The sequence below is a fragment of the Pagrus pagrus genome (genome assembly GCF_965226575.1).
Source record: "Pagrus pagrus genome assembly, chromosome: 13".
In the NCBI taxonomy this organism is placed as follows: Eukaryota; Metazoa; Chordata; class Actinopteri; order Spariformes; family Sparidae; genus Pagrus; species Pagrus pagrus.
In genome coordinates, this window is record NC_140197.1 from 18,968,140 (window position 1) to 18,989,759 (window position 21,620).

Genomic DNA, 21,620 nt, shown 5'->3' on the forward strand with positions numbered 1-21,620 from the left:
CACTGCTAATATACTGCATATATGGAAGCTTTAGTTGTTTTGCAACTTTTGTTGATAGTAAAGCATCTGTGTTCAAAAGAGAAAAAATATCAAAGGCAAGGTTCTGGCTAAAAGGTTCAAGATCTTTATTGAGACGACTATTTCATAGTTCTTTAATCACCATCTCAATAAAGGCTTTTTAACCTTTTTGCCAGAGGAGTGCCTTGGTTTTTGTTTTTTTTCTCTTTTTGAACTTCAGTACTCCCTACCAAAGCGCACCTTCATCACATTTTGTTTAAAATTCTTGAGCACTAGACCTTTACATTTTCTAGACCTTTCTAATGCCATTTGTGTGCTTAAATTGTTCATATAATGTGTACTCATACTTTGTAACTTGCTGGTGCATTGTATCTACAGTAGTGTTATCACTGTAGCACACCCACAAAACAGACAAACACATGCAAATAGAATGCAAAACATTTCTCCTGAGGTGGAAATAACCCATAGGGCATACAAGGTGAGCCACTTTTAAACACAGGGTTTATCATAACATCATTTGTGAGTCGTGGCCTGAACTCACGTCACTGGTATTACTCTTGTTTCACTTTGTGATCTGATCATTTATCGTGAGGAGGATCTACCCTGAAGGCTCACCCCTTCAGCCACAGTCATCACACAGGAACTGATCAGAGAAGTTATAAACCTCAGCATGGAAAAATTGTCCTAAAACAACACTAATGATTCTCAACCCTATTCATGGCTACATGTTCCATTTTCTTGCATCAGTCAGTGATGCTTTGTTAACATGAATACCTGCAAAATATTTTGACACCAACCAGTTTGGGCTGATTTCTTCACTCTTTCGTTGTCTCGCCGTGAAACTAATAACATAAATGTGAAAAGTATTTTGTTTGAGCTCTTCTCTTAATCTGTTGGTCAATGAAAGACCGTACGGATATGATAAAGGCATCAATAAACAGGTTAGATATGGCTTATATACAGCTAGAGATGGAGTTTACAGTGTTTTTTTTTATTTGACCACTTTCATATGGAATTATTGTGTTACTGTGTTGTATTGTGTTATTATTATGTTTTGCAAATCACACTTCTGGACCTGTCAGAAAGCTTAACTTTTTTCAGTAAAGTCATTTCTTTATGAAAATTGCTCCTACCCTGTGTACACATCACTCATAACTTGCACACACTGAAAACAGACAAAGCCATGCAAAAGGATGAAAACTATTTATCCTGAAGAGGAAGAATACCAGATCCACACCTGTTAAACACAGAGTGTTTAACTGTTGTATAAAGTGGTTGCCTGATATCATGTCACTGATATTATTGTTCTTCCTCTTAGCAATCACACTTTTCTTTATCTCTGGTTTATAAAGGATATTCTATTTTATTAATTTAGTCTTTTTCTTGCACAGTAAAAAACAAAATGAACTGATAAGAGTGGTGATAAAACTCTAGGCTGAAAAAAGCAGAATTTAAGAAAGTCCTCCTGATGCCCATCCCTATTTATGGGCCATCTATGAGTCAACATGTTCCATTTTCTTGCATCAATAAGTTGCAGTTTGCTAACATGACCAAACATGAACAAATACCTGCATTAATCCAAAATGAATAACAACTGAACCTGTTTAGACATGAAGATTAATTATTGGCAGAAAAACAGCTGAACATCGTTGCCCTGAAAGAAGTTTTGAAGATGAACAGCATCAGGACTGTGACAATCAGCCAAGCAACCAGTGGCATTTTCACTCAGAAGATAACTTTATTGAACAGTATACAAAATCTAAAAAGATTGGTGACAATTTAATAATTGTCACCAAAAGATAATTTTCATTCTCATAAAAACATCCAGTGACCAATCGAGTCCTGTATGAAAGCATCTGTATTTGTCATGTATCTCCACTCATTCATTCAGGTTTTCCTTTATCACCTGTCTGTACATTTATGCATTTCGAATCAAAATAAAACAATCAACTGGTTTATCACTATCATCTAGTTCTCTCTATTTCTCAAATATGAACACACAGAAAAATTATTTAGCATGAAGACAAATGGGTCATTCAAGATCATTTGTTTGAAAAGCCTGATGTCCGTGTCATATCCAACCTATAGCCTGTAATCAAAGTTCAAGGCTTAATGAAAACACCCATAACTAAAATATCATTTAAATTGCAGTGCATTGATCCCAATAAACCATTAAACTCAACTAAAAAATAACAACTAAACTCAAAAAATACAAATATGAATGAATAACATATAAAATATACTCAAGAAGAAGAAAAAATGAAAGAAAAAAAATGTCCCTGGTTTAAATCTGACTGAGGAACTTTGCTACGACACACAAACATTTCCTGTCTGCCTCTGATCTTTAATCATTTCAGGAAAAAAAAAAAAACATCTTTATATCTTTCTGAATGAAATTTACAACAAGCAAACTCAACATACAACTCTCAAAGAGAACTGGGATGACAACTTCACAAATATGGTTGAGACCAAATCTCAGAGGCGTCGTGTCTCTAAGCAGCAGGTCTGCAGGGACCTTTAGTTGGTAGTCAGGCATCTGCTGCTTCTCCCCACTGAGCAAAACTAAAACATCCACCAGTGGACAAACAGCAACGTTATGACATTGAACAGTAATCAGCTGCTACTGTAAGTAAATACATTGTCAGCATTATTTAAAACAGGTTAGAATCAGCGCATCATGTGAACAAGTTTGACCCAATCTGTGGTGTTTCTTCTCCTTGGCTTTTCTTCAAGTCATTGTAGTGTTTTTTCACCTCTGCAAATTCCACTGTGAAATCTAAAACAACAAAAAAACATTTTGTTCACAACAAGTGCGCTATCAATAACACTATTGGAAATTTCTTGACATTAATTTCGATCAACATTTAAGGTATTTTAAGAGACTATCTTTTTTTAAGTCCTTTACCTGAGAGTGAGTCATCATCTGTCTTGAGTGACAGCTCGATTGATTTCTGCATCGTTTCCTTCAGTTCCTTCAGGATGTAAACCTAATTCAGCATCAGAAACTTTATTAGTTATCACTCACACTGTCAAAGTGTGTTCAATATTAAACTGAATCCTATGTGATTTGACCGTCTACATTTGTGTTCAGATTGAGCAAAAAACAAAAAGATGACCTAGAATCGTGGATGAAAATAAAGATGAGCTGCACAACATGTTTGACTTGATCATCATTGGACTTGATAGACTGTCACAAACCTTCAGGTCTCTCAGCTGGCCCAACATTACATCTTTAGCCTGCTCAAACATGATGTTCTTTAAAGAATGTACATGCTGCTTGATAGTTTCTCTCATATGTTTCAGTGAGTCCTTTCCTCTAAATCCTTTTGCTTCTGCAATAAAACAGAAAAATGATGTCAACTACATTTTCTGCACTATGATAATAATGTAAATGTGTATTATTATACTACCAGGTTGTATATGTCATGATCTTCCATCTTACTTTGATAGCAGTCCTGCATGTTTTCCTCGATTGTTGTTGTCAGACTGTTGTAGACTGTTTTCTTGTACCCCCGGATGGTTTTGTTGAGTACAGTCTTAATTTTTTCTTCCTTAGAGAAAAAAACAATACAAGGCAACATATTCTTTTTTAAAGTGTTCAACTTGTAGAATGTGTCATAGCAAAATGTGTTTCTGGGGACACCTATTGATATGGTAACTACGATGAGTGATTTGAGTATTTTGGCAGGAGTTTCTGTCCATGGACAGATCTTTGTAAACACGATAGCGTCACAAGCGTGCAAGATGCAGTCATGAAACTTTACAGCTGTGCAGTGTGAAGGAAATTCTCTAATGTCTCATTATTGTTTTGATATGTTGTTCTTGCATATGAAACCTAACAAATATAGATGCAACATTAATATGTGTGTAGGGTGAAATCTTGTGTCTGTGGGCTTCCGGCAGGTGTTCTGTCTAATGACAGCCATCTGGTTGCAGATTATGAATGGGATGTATTGTACATGGTATAATGTGCAGTGAGAGCATAAAGGAACTCGATTAAGTTGAGTTCATCCTGGAGGGGGTTGATGAAGCCTCTTTCTGTGTATTTTGACCTTAGGTTGACGTATGACACACAACAATGATTGAAGTGTATAGGGCGTTATATGTGTATCCTGAGGCGGATGTGGAGATGATTGGAATGTTGTCTGGTGTGAGATGTTATGTAATCTTGTTACTGTGCTACAATTGTGTGTATTGGTTTCTGCTATTATAAAGGATGAGGAGAGACTGCCTCTCTTCAGTCAACATCTATGCGCTGCTGATGAGTGACTCTTGCTTGCAAGCAAAGAAGAACTTCTAGAAAATAAATATTGTGTCAAACTTGGTGTTTTGAATTCTCATCTGCACTAGACAAGCTACTGATTTTCAGTTGCCACGACAGCAGTTAACATCAAAATTAGGAGATGGGTGTGACTACTGAGTTATAATTCAATAATATAGTAATGACGACTGACTGCTGGTGTGATCCCATCGAAAGATGGTCTCTTGTTAATGCCAAGGTAAAATAAATCAGGCTAATCTTTTTCAGTTTTTCTTTTTTCTTCTTATCCTTTTAAAAAATATATTTACTTATTTATTAATTGTTCTTTTAATCTATTTAATCTTACTATCATAGCAGGACCTTTGGCAGTCAGCGTTTTTTTTATCTGTTAGCACTGTCCCCTCACAGCAAGAAAGTCCTGGGTTGGATACCCACTGGGGCAGGGCCTTTCTCTGTCAAGTTTGCATGTTCTCTGCATTCTGGTTTTCATTAGGTTTATTCTCAAGTCAGTGCCCATGACCAAGGCACTGGCTAAGATCTGGAGTTGGTCCATGTACATTGTTTCTTCTCAGTGTTCAATTCTGTGTAACTTACACAGCAATGCAGTGAATAGATGATAGTTAGATGGATGTTTTCCATGGACAAACAGCTTGACAATGGACTAATGAATAGGATGGTATTGTTCTCATATTGTACCTCTGTCTTGAGAAATATCAGTTGCAGTTTGACATCATTGTACTTCTGAATCAGCCCCTCTGTGTCAAGGGAAAACGTATTGATGACCCCATTGAATGCTCCACATTTTCTCTCATTTCTGAAACATGTCAACAAATTGTACGTTTCATGAAAGAAGCACTGACAAGTTTAGATTTCAGTAATGACATTTGTACATATGTATTTTCTGACATAATTTATATTAACTGTATATTGAAGAATCTCTTAATTCTGTACATTCTACACAGTGTTATATACCCTAATTCATTCATTTCTTACGGGAAGGTCTTCTTGAATTCCTCATCAATGCTGTCAGTCAGGTATGAAGCTAACTTGACATTGAGGTTTATTGGTTTCTTGTTTTTTGGTTTGTGGATGCCATCGTTCTCAACCACACACTTCAATGTCTTGTGAAAAGCACAACCTGATACCCCTCTCTGAAACACAACAGAAAAAATGAAAAGACAATAAACGTATTCATAAAAAGACCAAAATCAGTTTTGATTCAATAATGTTTTAAATACGCACAGGTTGTAAGATGGACTTTAAGACTTTGTCACATGAGCTTTCTGATTTTTCAACCCCCTCACTCAGGCATTTTTCAAAAGCCATGTAAGCCTCATCCATGGGTCTTTTGACTTTTTCAAGTTCATGAATTATTTTTTCTTCAAGCTCTGTGCACACATCTGCTGTATTGCCAGCCTGAAATGAAACAACACATTCAGTATTTAAAGAAATGAAACCATAATGCTTCAGTGAACAGAGATTACTTTCGAACAAGGTTTGATAAGGCTTATTTATTTCTGAACTTCTGTTGCTTACGGTATGACCACCCTTACTGTGATTATGCAGCCTCTCAAACACAAAAATCAGGAAATTAACTATCTTGATGTCAAAAATTTCTTCCATTACAATATTTAATCATTATCAAAACTTAATCAACACAGAAGTCTGTTATTTGACTTTACCATGTTTTCATTACATTTGAGCCTAGTTTACAGAAGCTTACTGAGTTGCTCTAAATGTTTGTTGTCAATATTAATGACAATTAAGACAATTGAAGAAAATGAAGAAAAGTTTTTTATTAATTTATTTTACCACGTCTCTGCTGCGGGCCCCTTGAATCAGAGAGAGAATCCCATAAGCTCCAGACACATAGTTTAACGTTTCTGAGTGACAGTCATTGAGATCTTGCAGAAATTCTTGGAGTTTGGGTATTTCTATTAAAAAACAAACAAAACAAAAACATTCTGTATATACTGTATGTATTTGAGCTGTACATTTTCTGTCCACAAAGTGTTCATATATGGAGACTTCTCCTACCAGTTTCATCTGGTGCTAGAAGTTTTTTCTTGAGAAACTCTTTGGAGCTCACTGTGAACACTTTGAAACAGTCATCACTGAAATGTTTCTGAAAAACAAACAAAATTGAAGGGTTTTAAGGCAGGCTTGCAGTTGTAGACAATCTTTTGTTAGATTTTCTGTCCGTCTATAAAACTCACCTTAACCTTGTTCAGTTTTTTGAATTCTTTGCTCACTTCTTCCTTGGCTTTCATGTTTTTTTTAAATATGAGTGCACGGACACCAGCTGCTGAACTGTAAGAAAAGATTTGTATGAAGAGGAACCTCGTACAGTATAAAGTTTCATTTTTTGCATACAGTGTTCTTTCCTGTCAAAATGATCTTTTTGTAAACCTGTGCCTGTCAGTAACAGTAATTCTATCATATCGTTTCTATCATTCATATCTTAAGCAGTAACACTTTAATTTAACATTGAACTGCACTATTGGTTACAGTAAGAATCCAACAGAACTAATGAGCTACTGTTGAATCTTATATTTCAAAGTGAATGATGATGATTGAAATGTTATTTTCTACTATACTACTAATTCTACACATTATTTGTTTTCCCTGTTGCACCAGAAACGGACCAAACTGTGACCCCAGAACTGGGTCATATCCCTGATATTATATGTATTGCATTTGCTTGCGTTTACTCGTTTTGAGTTCTTGGTTTCCTGGGTGTCACTGTCTAATTTAGATGTTATACAGTATTTAAATATCTACTGGTTTGCTAAATCACTTACTGATCATCCGAGTCTTCAAGATTATCCGACTTGGTGCAGATAAAATGAATCTGCTGACACTCGCCACCATTTCCCATGATGCTGCTGGCACTTTTCAGGATCTCCCAGGTTTCTTTCTCTGCTGCTGCTCGATTAAGTTCAGTCACAATCCACACAGTGGAACAACGTCCAACAACCTGAAGGAGAATAATCCCAAGGTAACTATGAATAGGTATTCTATCGGTGCTTTTTAAAAATATGATGTAACAGTTTTCCTGATAACACATTAAACAGCAGTCATGCATTTAAATTACCGATTTCCACATTTCATCTCTGCTCTTGTTCCGGTCACCAGTTCCAGGAAGATCCACAATTGTGACATGCTGGAGAAGATCATTATTCGGCACCCTGACAGTCACACACTTCACTAGTGGCCAATACCATCGCTTTCTTTCTTTACCATCTCCGTCTTTTGAGTCATTTTTTGTGTATTTGACACATTTTGCAGACAGCTCTTTAGCCTGCAACAAATAATAAAAGCAGTTATATAAATTCATTTAGATACTGGTAGACAAATTCCTTACTGTGTGTACTGGTACATGCGGTGGTACATCGTGTAATGCCAACCACCAAAGTGGTAACTGTGTTGCCGAATTCTAACCATATATACGTATATCTATGGATATGATAAGTGAACAGTATAATACTATGTTCCAAACTGGTTTTGAACCTCAGTCTCTTGAGTGAGAGTCCTGTATTTTAACGGGCACTATGTAGTTTTGGAGAAGAAATTCAAACTTTGAATTTTGATGTTTACAATATTAATGAGGTAATAATACAAACTCAGAAATATTTATTTTTTCCATAACTGAATAAACAAGCTGTTCTCAGAGGAAAATAAGATCCCCAGAACACTGTTTGAAGCTACAAAGGTGGCAGGGTCCGCCAAATATAAACAAAGTAAAACAGTATGAAACTGTGTTGTCCTTTAAGGTCAGTTTGTTTATTCATTCATGAAAATGAAGAGAGTTTGTATATGTAGTTTGTTTAGACATTAAAAATCAGCCAACGAAGATCTGATAAAGATTTCTTCTCCAAAATTACATAGTGCACCTTTAACCCATTTTCCACAACAGCTCATTGCAAACATGGGCTTTGTAGTTGGAGTTTAAATGATGATCCTGGAGCAACATTAATTATGATGTTCCACAAACAACATCAACATGGCGGTATGAGATAAACCATGTAAACATAATATTTTATCTTACTCACTGATTCACATGTCAAAATCTTCCTCTTGGATTGGAGGAATTCTGGAATTTCTTTGAAATATTTGTTATCCATGAGGTCTTCAGGGGATTTGTTTCTCCATTCTTCTCCATACACTGCTGACAGCTTTTCATCAATGTCACGATAATCTTCCTCTTCGTCCTGATCATTTCCCTGATCTGCATCATCCCCAAGGAAATTTAACAAGGACCACAACTCGTCTCTCCACTCCTAAAATATAAATGATTGTGTTTATATGTAACATATCTATCAACTGTATTTTTGTAGCTACATCTTTTTTGTTTACTAGCTTTAACTAAATCTAAACTTAACTCTAAACATTTTACCTCTTTTGTGATGAACTCAATGTCCGCCTCATACTTTTTGCTCTTCATGTTAGCCTCCACTTTAATCATGACTGAGGTACATGCACTGATGCTTCCTGAAGGCAGAAGGTTCTTCTCTCCAATGACAGCATTTATCAAAGAGCTCTTTCCAGCCCCAGTTTTACCAAAGACACCAACCAGGACCCTCTTGTCTGTCTCCAAGTCACTGATTTTTTTCCTGTTGCAACAGATTTAAGTTAAAGTTTAGTTAAAATATTTGTTAATTGATCAATTGTTAATTGATTCTTTGATTGAAAAGAATGTGTCAAAATCTGGAAAACATCCATGTTCACACTGGCCTACTCAAGCATATTTTAACACAGCTATAATATTTTTTTATATTAACAATATTTCCTTCAGGATTTGGTGGAGACCGAAATGACAGCTAAAGAGAGGGAATAGACCTAAATAAGTTTGATGCATATGAATAAAATATTTTCTCCCAAGGGTGGTCAACCCTCACAGTGCTTTCACAACAAGTTCTGCTTTCATACACTTGAACAGAAATTTGTGTGATTGTTCGACAGCAAACTGTCTTAGCAGGGGAGTGTAGTCCAACTAAAAGCCACCACCTTCACTTTGAATCAAAGTCATAATGCATGAGGGATGTGAAATGTCTTTTTGAATGTAGTTTTTGTTTGTTTGTTTTTTCTTGCTTCTTCGTGGTTTAACTATGTTAGGAAAAGAAAAAGTGAAAAGAGATGGGAGGAGAGAGTGAGTGGGGATGACATGCAACAAAGAGCCACAGGTGGATTCGGACCCCGGCCCACTGTTACAGGACACAGCCGCTGTATATGGGGTGCACACTGCCAATCAAGCTACAGGGCACTCTTTAGAGGACTGCTTCATTGCAGTAGGTCCAAGCCCTGTAATGTTTGTCAAACCAGCAAAGAGAGTCTGACACAGTTTCTTGCAGTCCTGTGCATGGGTATGAGCTTTCGCAATAATAATACAGATTCTAATATCCAGAGTATGAAAGCATCCGCATTTGTCAGTATGTATTTTTAGACTGTCTAACTTGCATTTGACTAATCTTAAGACTGGTTCAAGACTATAGACCAGGCAAAAATCTCTAATTGAAACTGGCCCCTGTTCAAACGTAGAGCATGGCTCATACAACAAGGAATATTGAATATACTAGAAAACTTTAAAAACATAACACTTACTTCAGGAAATTATTGAGCCTGTTGTCTTGGTTAGGTAGCCTCTGTTGGACAAACCCCATGATGTTTTTCACGTCAGACAGTATGATTTCTTCTGTAAGAACATAAGTAAAGAACTATTCAGCAGAAACAACGAATCAGTGTATCCAGTAAGCAGTAATGTACAATGAGTGCATTACAATACCAAGAAGGAGAAAAAAAAATAATAATAATAATAATAATGTAAAGGGTGAGCGGTACTTTATCTGCCTAGTTGATTTAGGATGCCTTAGAGTGTATCATCAGACTTGTGCTATGGCCACTTATCACAGGATAAAAGGTTGTCTGGGTTGAAAACATTATCCAGTAAAAACTGCATGTTTATTTATTTACTATGTCCCAGAAGACTACATAACATTGTTAAATACATGCAGTTAAATAAACATTTATGGCATTCGTAAGATGTATGCCTGTTTAAGGGGGTTCTGTTAAGAGGTATTTTCTGTGGCCAAGATATAGAAACAGATTACAAACAATTCCATTACATAACAGGTTTTACCATATAGTATGTTTTAATTGTTTCGAAAGTGATTTAAATACCTGTGTATGATCCCAGTCCACTGTCACGTTGGCGTTTACTAGGTGGTGAATGCCATTTACTGGACTCGCCCTGAAGATCCAGCTTTCTCTTCCCTTATTGTTTTTTTTTAATACAAAATCAAAAGATTGTTAAATGTTCCTCTCAAGATATTAAAACCTGGTTTAGTCAAAACTAGAAGATGTTTCTACCTTCTTCATGTAACAAATAATATAATGTGTATCTCACCTTTATCCTTTGTGACACTGGTGGACGGCAAACCCTGAGAATGAATAAGAATGTTGAAATGATTTGACCATGAAATGATATCCACACTGGCCTTTTCCTTGTAACAGGGGTCTTTAGGCTTGAACAAAAATCTTTACAATTCACACAACAATATCTGTATTTGTGTTCTCATCCAATCTGGGATAAGCCTGACAAAACGCTGGGAAACAGAGACTGGGAAGGGGATAACAAGTGATCGCTTGTTCACTTCTTTAGTCAACGGTGACTTAGTTGCAGTAACAATTCAGTAACTTAGTTGCATAAGCAGAGGAGGAGAGGCACATTCACTGATAACATGCCTGTGTAATCCAGTGTGATCTTTACCTGATCTGATTCAGCTGCTTCTTCATTCTCCTGTTGCAACTGCAAATAAATAACACTCTAAGATGACGGCCATGTAAAATTTTGAGCAGACATTGAAACAACCTGTGTGATTGTGATAAATTCCTTAGAGGATACAAAACTGTATCAGACTGTAGTCAACTTACTTGAGCAGGAGAATCAATTGTTTCCTGGTTTGTTGTGTGTTCTTCTCCCTGCAACAAAGGAAAATGGTTGCAAACCAAAATGTTATACAGTAACTTGTTGATGCTCCCGTCACTGATGAAACATATATCTTTTTAAATGAGGTTAATGAGAACAAATACAGTAAAGTCTCTTCATGGTGCAGAACATTACCTTTAACAACTTGAATCTTTTCTTGAATATTGCCCTTCGTCCCACTTTTGGTATCAAGTTAGCAATGTCTTGAAAATCAAGGCAGTAAAAACTTTCCTCATCAATGCCTTCATCTGTAATCCAAAAATAGTCATGTGAATTTTAGTCATGCAGAAATGAGAATTATTTCAACTGCAGCAGAAATGTGTTTTATAAAGGTGAAAGAGTCGTGAAACATTGTTAATTTAATATTTTCTAAAAGTGCTACAGCCTCACAGAACAAACAAACAGAATTGTTGTTTGAGCTGATTGCTTAATTATGCTCCTCTAATTGTGTGAAAATGTACAAGATCTTTACTTTAAGTGGTTTTGTACTCTGCACACACACAAGAATTGCCAGAATTTATTAACACTGATCTCTCCCATTTTCTTAAAATGTCAAAACTGCAAAAATATGATCCAGCATTGTTTGTGTCTGTAGTAGATGTCTCAGTATTTGTCGGTCATATCAATAATATATAACTGTCACAACTGTCACATATTCTGCCTGTTTTTTCCCCTCACCACAGACCCAGCCACACCCTCCTGCCTTCTCTAAACACTGCTCCCGCCAGTTTCATCACCTGACCTGCTCCACACACTTACTCCTCATTCCTCCTGATTACCTCAGTGCAACATACGAGGCTCATTTATTTACATTTATACAACACAGGGTTGTAAAACAAGAATGCAAGTTGTAGTCCATGTGTGCTCCTCACAAAACAAAAATGTTTTAAATCGATGCAACATAGTGAGTCATTAATCATTTAATAAGTACTGATACTGGCCCACTTCCACTTGTCCTCTGCCACATTGTCCAGTGTTCATTGTTTCCTGTTTTCCTCATCCTGCTTGCCTGAACCCATCCCTGATTCAACAAGGATTTTAAAACTTTGTTCCTAACATATGCTGCTCTGTGTCGTACATGTCGTGTTATGCCAGTTCAGACAGCACCAATACAATAATATCTGTGCCCAACAAAGAAGAACTGAAATACTTTACCTTCAAATTTTTGGATATATTCGCTGAGGCCCCATTCAGTTAATTTGTTACGGACAAAATCATCCATGATCAACAGCAACTATAAGGTAAACAATCATAAAACAAGCAATCATCAGCGTTTGATATTCTGAGTGAAAAGAGACAAGTTTAATCAAAGGCCAATGTTTTATTTAATTTCACTGTATTAATATGTGGTTCAAGTAAAGACATCAAAATGTCCATTTTGTAAAAATGCTGTTTTCCATTTCCAGATTTAATAAAAAGAGTATTTTAAAATCCACTACCTCCTACCTCTATAAAAGTTTTGCATTCAGGGGCTGAGCTTTACAGAGTGAAGATTTAAAAAAAGGATACTTAAATAGTGACAAAATAGCACAGTAAGTTTCTTACATATTACACTAATGTTTAACATTAGTTTAACTCTCAGTTTTGAATGTAATGCATTGATGTTAGTGTACTTACATTAAGTCTGTTCCTCCTTCATGCACGAACACGACTCCTCCTGTGCTTGATGAACTCTGAGCTCTTTCTTTTATATCGTCTCCGCCCATCACCAATGTTCTGTCCTCTCTGCCCATGAAGCAGGTTCAGCAAGATCAATTCAAATGTGTGAATACAGATATGTAAATTGAGTGGAGTTGAAGTAAAACGTAACATAAAAAGGAAATAGTAATCTCCAAGTACCTCAAGACTGTACTTAAGTACTGTGCTAGAGTACTTTTCCACCTAAAAAGATGGGACGGCAGGAGAGGGTTGTCTAATTATTGGTGCACTGGGGACTCCTGCTGGTTGTTTGGGGTGGTGTTAAATTAAATTGTGTTTTCTATATTTTAAGCTATTTTATATTCTTTTATTCAAACCAGGTATATAATTTGCATAACCAAGATTGGTTCATTTTAATGAAAACATTGTGTTGTGTCATAATCAGAAAGCAATACGAGCTGGCTGTCACCAAACAGAGCCTGGGAAGTTTGTTGATCAGAACTTTTCATCACAGCAAAGAATCAGTTAAGTTCTATTTATCTGACTATGTGTCTGAAGACTGCTCTAACAGGAGTGTAGGTTAAAAATGAATGTTGGGAGATGTATCATCGTCTTGTATTCTGAACCTAAGCCCTTCACCTACAGATTTTAAGAATAAGCTAAATTGTGTAGAGGGCGTTGAGAGTTTTTTGTTGGTGTCACAGTGTTTGGATTCTACAAGCCTGTATATGCTAACGTTAGTGTTTATTTATTTACGGTTATTGAAGGCTCGTCAAAGAAAGAAAATAAACCCCTACAACATGACTTTACATGGGAAAATCAAATAGAGACTGTAATTAAATAAAATCTGGAAAATTTACATAAAATGAAATGGAATTAAATACCATCAATAAATAAAGTTTAATGTTTTCAAGTTTCCCAAAGGCTTATGTTTTCCAGCTACTTGTTAACTGTGTCTGTTTGTTGTTTGGTGCTAAACAGGTTCTGTACAGTGTTTTTTTATTGACTTTTTGCTGAAAACATACGTCTACTGCAGCCGAAACTCTATGAGAGCAGTAAGATCTAACCAAAACAGTGAAGTTGCTGGCCAGACAGCTAAACAATGAGCTGTAGCTCTCTATAAAGCTTAAAGAAGACCCTGTAATACAAAACCTTTCAGTTTGACTGTGACATGAGAATATGCTCACATACACTTACAGCTGTTTAAATATTGAGCTGGACAGTTCTCCCCCTCTCCTTGTGTATTGTCAGAAGTATGTATTTAATCATTGGTATGTCTGCATCGACACTATTGTGAAAAATGGTAACTGGTAATTGGTAAAAATAAAAGTGCATGATCACCTTTGTGTTTCTTGTGCATGCTGATAATTTTTTTTTCTTCTAGGCTTTTCTTGCTCTTAACACCAGAGGGCAGTAGAAGTCAATGTTTTGCTAAATAGATGTTTTATTTTCTTCCCACAGTATTACTCTTTGTATGAACATATAAAGATTTTTTTCCACTTTTGATTGACATAAAACAAGCATTCCCAAAAATGACACCAACATAGCCAGTTGCCGTTCTCAGTGATCAGTCAGTCAGAGTGATTTATCAGAAGAACAGGTATGGAGGGAGCAGACTAGAAGAACTCTTGATGCCAGGACCAGATAACTCATTGCTACCAGGAAATCCCCATTTACATGAAGTTGTCCAGTATGTGTCTTTTGTAATACCGCATTTAAAGTGCTTACCGTTTAATAAAATATGACATATGCATGGGCATTGAGGGGAATTTTGTACACTTAATATTACGGTTGGATAATAAATGAATGATCAAATAATAATATGATTAAACAATGAGCTAATGGTTAGTTTTAATTATATTATTTACGGATTGATTTCCCATTGCAAAGTCGTCATACATGAACATAACCTCTAACATCACAATGCAAGGTTGCAACCTCTTGTTTTGCTTTTCTGGCAAAAAGGCTCTGATAACGATTGTACACTACCAAACTACAGGCAGACGAAGTTATTGACTATCTGGGGAAAACAGTGCAGCATTTATCAGCTAAAGAGCCAGGCATTGTCAAAGTCACAAATGCACCAAAAAACAGACTTCGCTGGCAATTTTACAGTGGCGTCATAGCGTCATTCTGAGAAAGGGGAAAATTAGCAGGTCCACCTGGGTGTCATTTTTCCATCACTTCCTTTACAGCAGAGTTATTTGGCCCTTCGTGTTTTTTTTTCCAGGGTTAAAGGGGTTTAAGTTCACCTCTTTGCATTATGTACAGAGATGTTTAGCCTAGTTTAAGCCAAAGATTACAGCTCGTAGTGTTTCTAGAATTTTTTTCAACACCCCTTCAGGTAACTAGAGGTAGGTGAAATGTGATAAATGCTGCAATACACATTTCAATAATACCACAAAATAAAGCCCCAAATATAATCACAGAATCTCTATTTGACACTATGTCAGTAATAAGGATCAAAGGTAGGATTTATTACCAAGCTACTGTATTGGACTGCAGTGGGTGTAGCTAACTGTACCGAATGTACTGGCAACTCAGTGTATGTTTAGGTGACTCTGCAAACAAGAGTCCCTGTTCACCTGCCTCCAGTGCCAAGTCCAGCTGACCAGACCTTTCCATGACCCTGCTCGGTGGTGACAGCTGCACCCAGTCTCTATTGAACAACACACCATCCCAGAACGAGCCAAACAACGGTTCCTTCAAGACTAGGTCCCTCAAGACAAACAGGCAGTCAAAGCAGGTCTTTAGCAGGACCTGAGTCAGAACCAACCAGCCACCCAGGTGTGCCCTGCTCACCCCGGCACAACTACTCTTCTATTTGCCACTTGTTTACCTCACTTTACCTCATTTCCCTTCATTTCCCTGCTCTATATTTGTAGCCATGCTGAGCAGTTGGGGGATTTTCCTGTTGACAGGTATATTCTCAAACATTAGAAAAAAACAGAAAAACAGATTAGTGGTCACATAAACTCTGTGGATGTAAGAATTAATAGAAGATAAAACTAAGATCTCACTAGAGGTGAGAGGTGCAAAAACATTTAGATAGGTGCACCTGTGTCTATGTGGTAGGTACAGCTACTTCCTCTGCCCAGAGAGGGTCATTTTCAGGGCATGGTCATTAAAAGGTACTGTAAGCAGTAAGAAACTAAACCTGGCTTCAATGTTGATTCTTATCTCGTTAAAACCTTTTATTATTCTCATCTCCTACGCCCCTGGACTTGGCCTAAGAACCACCACACCATAACTAATGCGACTGCATTTATCATCACCTCTAAAGTATACCAATTAAAGCCTCACAGTACTCGATACACAGAGATATGAACACAAACACAGACGCTCATAAACTAGTTTACTGAAGCATGTGAATTGCAGTATTGTTCGTGGTGCCCTTGAAATGTCCCCAGCACTGCTTTAAAGTTTAAATGTCTGAAAAAGAGACCATCACTTGCCAAATGGTGCCTGGCAGAGAATAAAGAATTTTATTAAAAGACAGCATAAAAATAAAATCTTGTTGAAAACTTACTGTTAGTCAGATAACGTCTAACTAATTTAATATATTTAAAAAATAGCTAATCTATCATGATACATCTAATCTGCATCTCTTCTGCAGTACAGAAGAGATGCATTTTAGATATATTATGATAGATTAGCTATCGGTTTTGTTTAGACTATTTTTAACCTTTATCACAATGACAGCAGGGAGACAGACAGGACACAAGGAGAGAGATTGGACGATGATACACAACATATCCTGCCTGGAATTAAACTGTCTTATAAGTGATTTCTAGTAGAAACTGATATGTGGTTCTCTCTCCTCTCATTTCTTCCGCTTTGTTATCATCACTCTCTTCTTCCATGAAACCCAGACCGCTCTCTACCGTCTTTATTGGCGTGTGTATGCAAGCTTGAGTGTCTACTGGCGCATGGAGTTTGTCAGTATTCTAGCAGTGGGTAAACACTGCCTCTGGGCCAAGAAAAGCTGCGGTGGTAGTGATGTTGTGCATGTTAATTGGAGGGAAGACAAGCCTCTGCCCAATGTAAAGTGGCTGGATTAATTTATAAATCCAATGAATCAAGTGGACTGGCACCATCTCAGAGGACTTCCAAAGAAACACTGTAGAGGACGCCAGTGTGTGAGTGAGGCATGTGTGGAATGATGCTTCCACAAAGTGAGGGGATCAGGCTGATTTAGGAGGCTCCAGCTGAGATCTTGATTATGGGGGAGGTTCAGAACATTTCCTCCTGTTAGAATAACAGGGGTTGTTACCTGGTAACCAAACACAACCAGTCGCATGCTCAGGATACATTTGAGAAAGAGAAGAAACAGAGGAAAGATGAGCCTTCATCGGTCTTCTTTCTGTCTGTCTGTCTTTCTTTCTCTCTTTCTCACCCACCCTCTGTTTCAGGCCTTAAAAGGCAGGGATGCTGTGTGACGGATGGCAGCGGAGCCTCTGACTGAACAGGGAGCTGTGGTGCCACTCTACAGAGTCCCTGCAGTTTCTCCATTCAGCTCCATTCACAGATGACAGCACGGGGGGAACCACCTCTCCTACTGAGCAAAAACACCACATCCTGCCTGCCAGCCCACCTCCCTGCTCCCCTCCCTCGTCCTCAGATCCAGACCTAGTAACGCCGCTGTATTTTTATGGTGTTCGACAAACTGCTCCTTAGCAACCAGACCCGAGGCACCAGGAGGCCCATGTTCCTAACAGTGCATCTGAATTCAGCCCCATTCTTCAAGGGAGAGATAAAACTCACTGATGATATGTGTCTACTTTTTCCTCTCATGAAAAGCAGCCACTAAGTTTAGCTAGTACACAATCACACAAAATATACATAGAGCTAAGTTCATGGTTCAAGAGGAAATTAAAGTCAACTTCTAAACCATACAGCGCTTTAATCTAGGATCACATGCTCCTATATGGATCGAGACCACTTCGAGAACATTCTTTAGGCTTAATAAAAAATAAATAAAATTACAGGAAACTCAACTGAAGAAAGATAGCGAAGATAGCTGATAGTAACCTTTTCACCTCGCAGACATTTCTTACCCGACAGCCATTCGACTTCTTGTTGCAGCATGCTAGGAATATGAAGTCAAGTCCTGCCCACAGTATATAATAAAGCACAATTAGGTGTGATATATGGACTGCATTTTATACAGCACTCTATACATGAAAGTAAAGTCTTATAGATCCATCCTAGTCACCACTTTACATTTCTATATGGAATCAACACCTCTTCACTCCAATAAATCTCACTGGGAATGATCGTATGAGCTCAGTGCTGCACTGCTGACGGCCTGTGTTTCACCGAGTGGAAAAGCTAGTAGTGAACACGAAGCCAAGGGCACGCACACATCCGCACACACATTTTCAAATGTTGATGGAGCTGAGGCTGTCTCACAACGCTGTGGGATTCCAGGAAAGTTACCAACATCCCCTTTCCCCTCAGCTCTTCTTCCATCCCCTCCGTCCTTCCCACATCAGTCCCTCTTTCCCTCTCCAACCACCATCCCACCACTGCTGGTAGCCTCAGCATCATCATGAACCCGGATAGTTTCCTCTCTTTTTCCATATGTTGAATGTCATATTTGATCCGTTCTGATATTTACGTCGCAAGAATATTCGGTGTCCAAAGAAGGACCAGCGACCAGAATCGAAAGACCTGCATCAACACTCTTCTCCTGTCTCCTGGCTACGAATTTCTTTTACAAGATGCTGTTGATTTAACATTTGCTGATGCCATGTTACACAAAAGGTGATGACAGTCCTCTGAGGAACTATGAAGCTCTTGCTGCTGCGCCATGTGTCTCGGTGTGGTTTCAACGCAGTCTGCGGCCGTGCCTCACAGCGTGAGAGCTCAGGCAGCGGGCTCATCTGCCGCCAGGCGTGGTGAGACAACTTCCATATCCTCCTCTGTCGCCTGTGATCTCCTCTCTCACCCCACCAGCATGTGGCTTCGTACCACACCACACAATTATGACCATCCCAAGACAAGTTTTTAATGTTCTCTCACGCCCGCTGCTTTCAGATTTTGTTATCGGCTGTCAAGATTGTACTGTAAGCCCGTATTGCACTATTAAAACAAAATTCCTCCACTGCTGAGGAAATGGATGGAGTGGATTAATGCTGGATTGTTCCAATAACAACGTTCAGACACTTTACATCCTGTGTTTGGCAGGATATTAGCTCTCACCCCACATTGCATGACATGGTTGTGATTGATCTTGAGTACATACTCTTTATTATGTGTACTACACAGACGAGCATTTGGCTTTGATTTGATGAAGGTACAGAGCATCGCATTCCTCTCTTCCTGTCTTTTGGTGGCTCAGCACTCATCCTGTCATCCGTGATCTACAAACACACTTTAGCTGGGCCTAATCGTGCCAGACCTCTCTCCAGCTCACCCACTATTGTCTTACCTTCCCTCCCTCAGCACAGGATAAAAAAAAAAAAAACTTTTTTTCTTTGGCTTTGAGTTTTTGATTTCCCTAAATCTGTCGAGGAGGAATTTTAATTTGTAGCTGGCTCAAGAGAGTGTGACGGGGGGCAGGAAGGGAGAAACAGGTGCAGTGGGGTCGAGTTCCCTCCTCCCAGCTATGGAAATAGACATGATTGACTGTGCTGTGTTTTTTGAATCTGAAACATATTTTAGAGTCATTTTTACCCTGTACATCCATAAAGTATGCAGTTTAGCTCTTCTTACTTCCTCTTTGCTCACTTCTCACCTCTGATAACCTTACAGAGAGATAATCTAGGCTATAACAATTAATCAATCATATGTTTGATCAACAAAATGTCAGCTAATAGTTAAAATATCAATCACAAGTTTTGGGAGCCCATGATAACATTCTCAGGTTTCTTCTTTAGTCTGACCAACAGTGCAGAAAACCAAAAAATATTTACATTTGAGGAGCTGGAGAAGAAAGAATCCTTGCACAGAAAGAATGCAAAGACTGGCAACTTTTAAGCCACCTGTTGCAAAGCCAGCGTTAGCAACATGGCTACCGCTACATCCTGGCTACTGTTCAAAGCAGAGAACAACCATAAAAATCCTAACCTGACCTGGAAACCCTGATCTCAGAGCTATGAAAAAACACAGAGTAAAACACCAAGTTGTGAAAGAGCGCTGGTTGTGAACCATCTCAAATGTCGGTGGCAAGGTGAAACTAACTTTTAATACAAGACAGGTGTCCCTATCAGTAATGCTCATCAGTTCACTCGGTTTCTATCACTCTCCCTCTTCATTTTTCTTTGCCTCCTTCTCCATCAGCTGAGTTTTCTTTTGTAGTGTAGAGTTCACAGTCAACAGTTATTCCAGTTGTTCTACAGTTACCTGGGGAAAGTGCCCAAGGAAAACAATGCCTCTTCCTGTTTTGGTTGCACAATGGCAGGCGCGCTTCCTTTGTGCTGCATTTCAACCTTCATTATTCCAGGAAAAATCAAGCCCGGTGGCAGACCGAATCGCAAAGTGAAAGTGATGCAAAACCCTCTGTTGAACATTTCAGTATACTTAAGATTTTCTTATGAATAACCCTTGAAATTCTGTCCTGAAGAAATGATTTCAGATACCAGATAATACTAAATTATAATACTTAACAGGGATGCACGATATGCAAAAAAAAAAAAAAGTAATAGTCATTCTGTGATTATTTGACAGCTAATACAGTGGGAGTAATTAATTATTCTTGCATCACAATTTTGATTTTCAACAAAAAACTATCAAAATGAAAACTTGTGAAGTTTGTTGGTGTTGACACTAAGCACACATGGTTTCTTACAGATGGAGAACAAGATTTGTAGGTTTGGCATACATTTAACCTTTATAAATAATTGCAGCTTCTGCGATTTCAGATATTGCACTTCGATTTTGATGTGCAGCCCTTAGACTCACTGTCACACGCATATACATACAATAGTTTTAGCTAACACCCCTGCTCACTAAGAATGTAGTAATAAAGCGAGCTACTAGAGCTAGCTACTGCCGCTAGCATGCTAATACGCTAATCGCGATTAGCATCACAACTTGTACTAATTCCATCGAATTGGCACAGTATAAAAAATATATATGAAAGTATTTACCTTGTGAATATTGGCAGTACGTCCTCAACCAGGTGGTAAAACTCATTGATAACCAAAGTTATGAACAAATTCACAACACCTGCAGTCCCGACCGGTGACTGACTTGTAAGCTAGCTTGTTCTTTCACCCTGTCTGCAGCTGTACCTCTAAAACCCGCCCCTCTACTTTGACAATGACTGCAGCGACTGAGCTGAAGGTTTATTAAAAATGGTATGATATCAGAAATGTCCGAAAAGACACGTTAAAGGGTTAAATCGTGAGATTTAACCTTTTGCTTTTAAACCTGTTCTTGTTTTTAAACTCACAAACTAACTGAGCTGCTTTTAATACAACATTCATGGGTATTTATTCATATATATTTATGTCCACAGTTAGACTGGCCTACATAGTTAAAAATCATATTATCATATTATTTTCTGTGGACCACAATGCAAAATTGTTGATTACCTCTCTATATCGTTGCTGTGTCGTACGCAGACTTCACAAGAGTTATCTCGATATGTGGGAGGGCAGTCGTGGGTGTGAAGTGTGAACAGGAGGGGGACAGGCACACAGCCCTGGAGCGCTCCGGTGTTGAGTACTAAAGTAGAGGATAGTTAAAAAGAGATTTTACTCAAAATCTAAA

The 21,620-nt window shown here is 38.0% G+C and overlaps 1 protein-coding gene across 1 annotated transcript; it reads right to left on the minus strand.

Moving 5' to 3' along the window:
* Positions 1–1,742: 1,742 nt before the first annotated feature.
* LOC311268500 (nuclear GTPase SLIP-GC-like) lies at positions 1,743–21,078 on the minus strand. Its single transcript, XM_084372180.1, has 23 exons — positions 20,996–21,078; positions 12,882–12,989; positions 12,420–12,498; positions 11,400–11,512; positions 11,210–11,257; positions 11,046–11,084; positions 10,683–10,716; positions 10,457–10,549; positions 9,881–9,971; positions 8,676–8,892; positions 8,332–8,559; positions 7,374–7,580; positions 7,081–7,256; positions 6,496–6,589; positions 6,317–6,404; positions 6,092–6,213; positions 5,522–5,902; positions 5,273–5,430; positions 4,976–5,093; positions 3,461–3,569; positions 3,217–3,350; positions 2,924–3,005; positions 1,743–2,794 (listed from the first exon to the last, which is right to left on the minus strand). The coding sequence occupies exons 3-23, from the start codon at positions 12,484–12,486 to the stop codon at positions 2,694–2,696; spliced, it is 2,700 nt and encodes an 899-aa protein (XP_084228306.1). The 5' UTR covers positions 12,487–12,498; positions 12,882–12,989; positions 20,996–21,078; the 3' UTR covers positions 1,743–2,693.
* Positions 21,079–21,620: the final 542 nt, after the last annotated feature.

Bases quoted from the DNA above. Each gene is read 5' to 3' on its own strand.
- LOC311268500 (XM_084372180.1), bottom strand. From the start codon at position 12,486: ATGGATGATTTTGTCCGTAACAAATTAACTGAATGGGGCCTCAGCGAA. The intron at 7,581-8,331 runs GTGAGTAAGATA...TATTTGTTGCAG, and splicing joins AGATTTTGACATGTGAATCA to GCTAAAGAGCTGTCTGCAAA. The intron at 2,795-2,923 runs GTAAAGGACTTA...TTGTTGTTTTAG, and splicing joins AGATGATGACTCACTCTCAG to ATTTCACAGTGGAATTTGCA.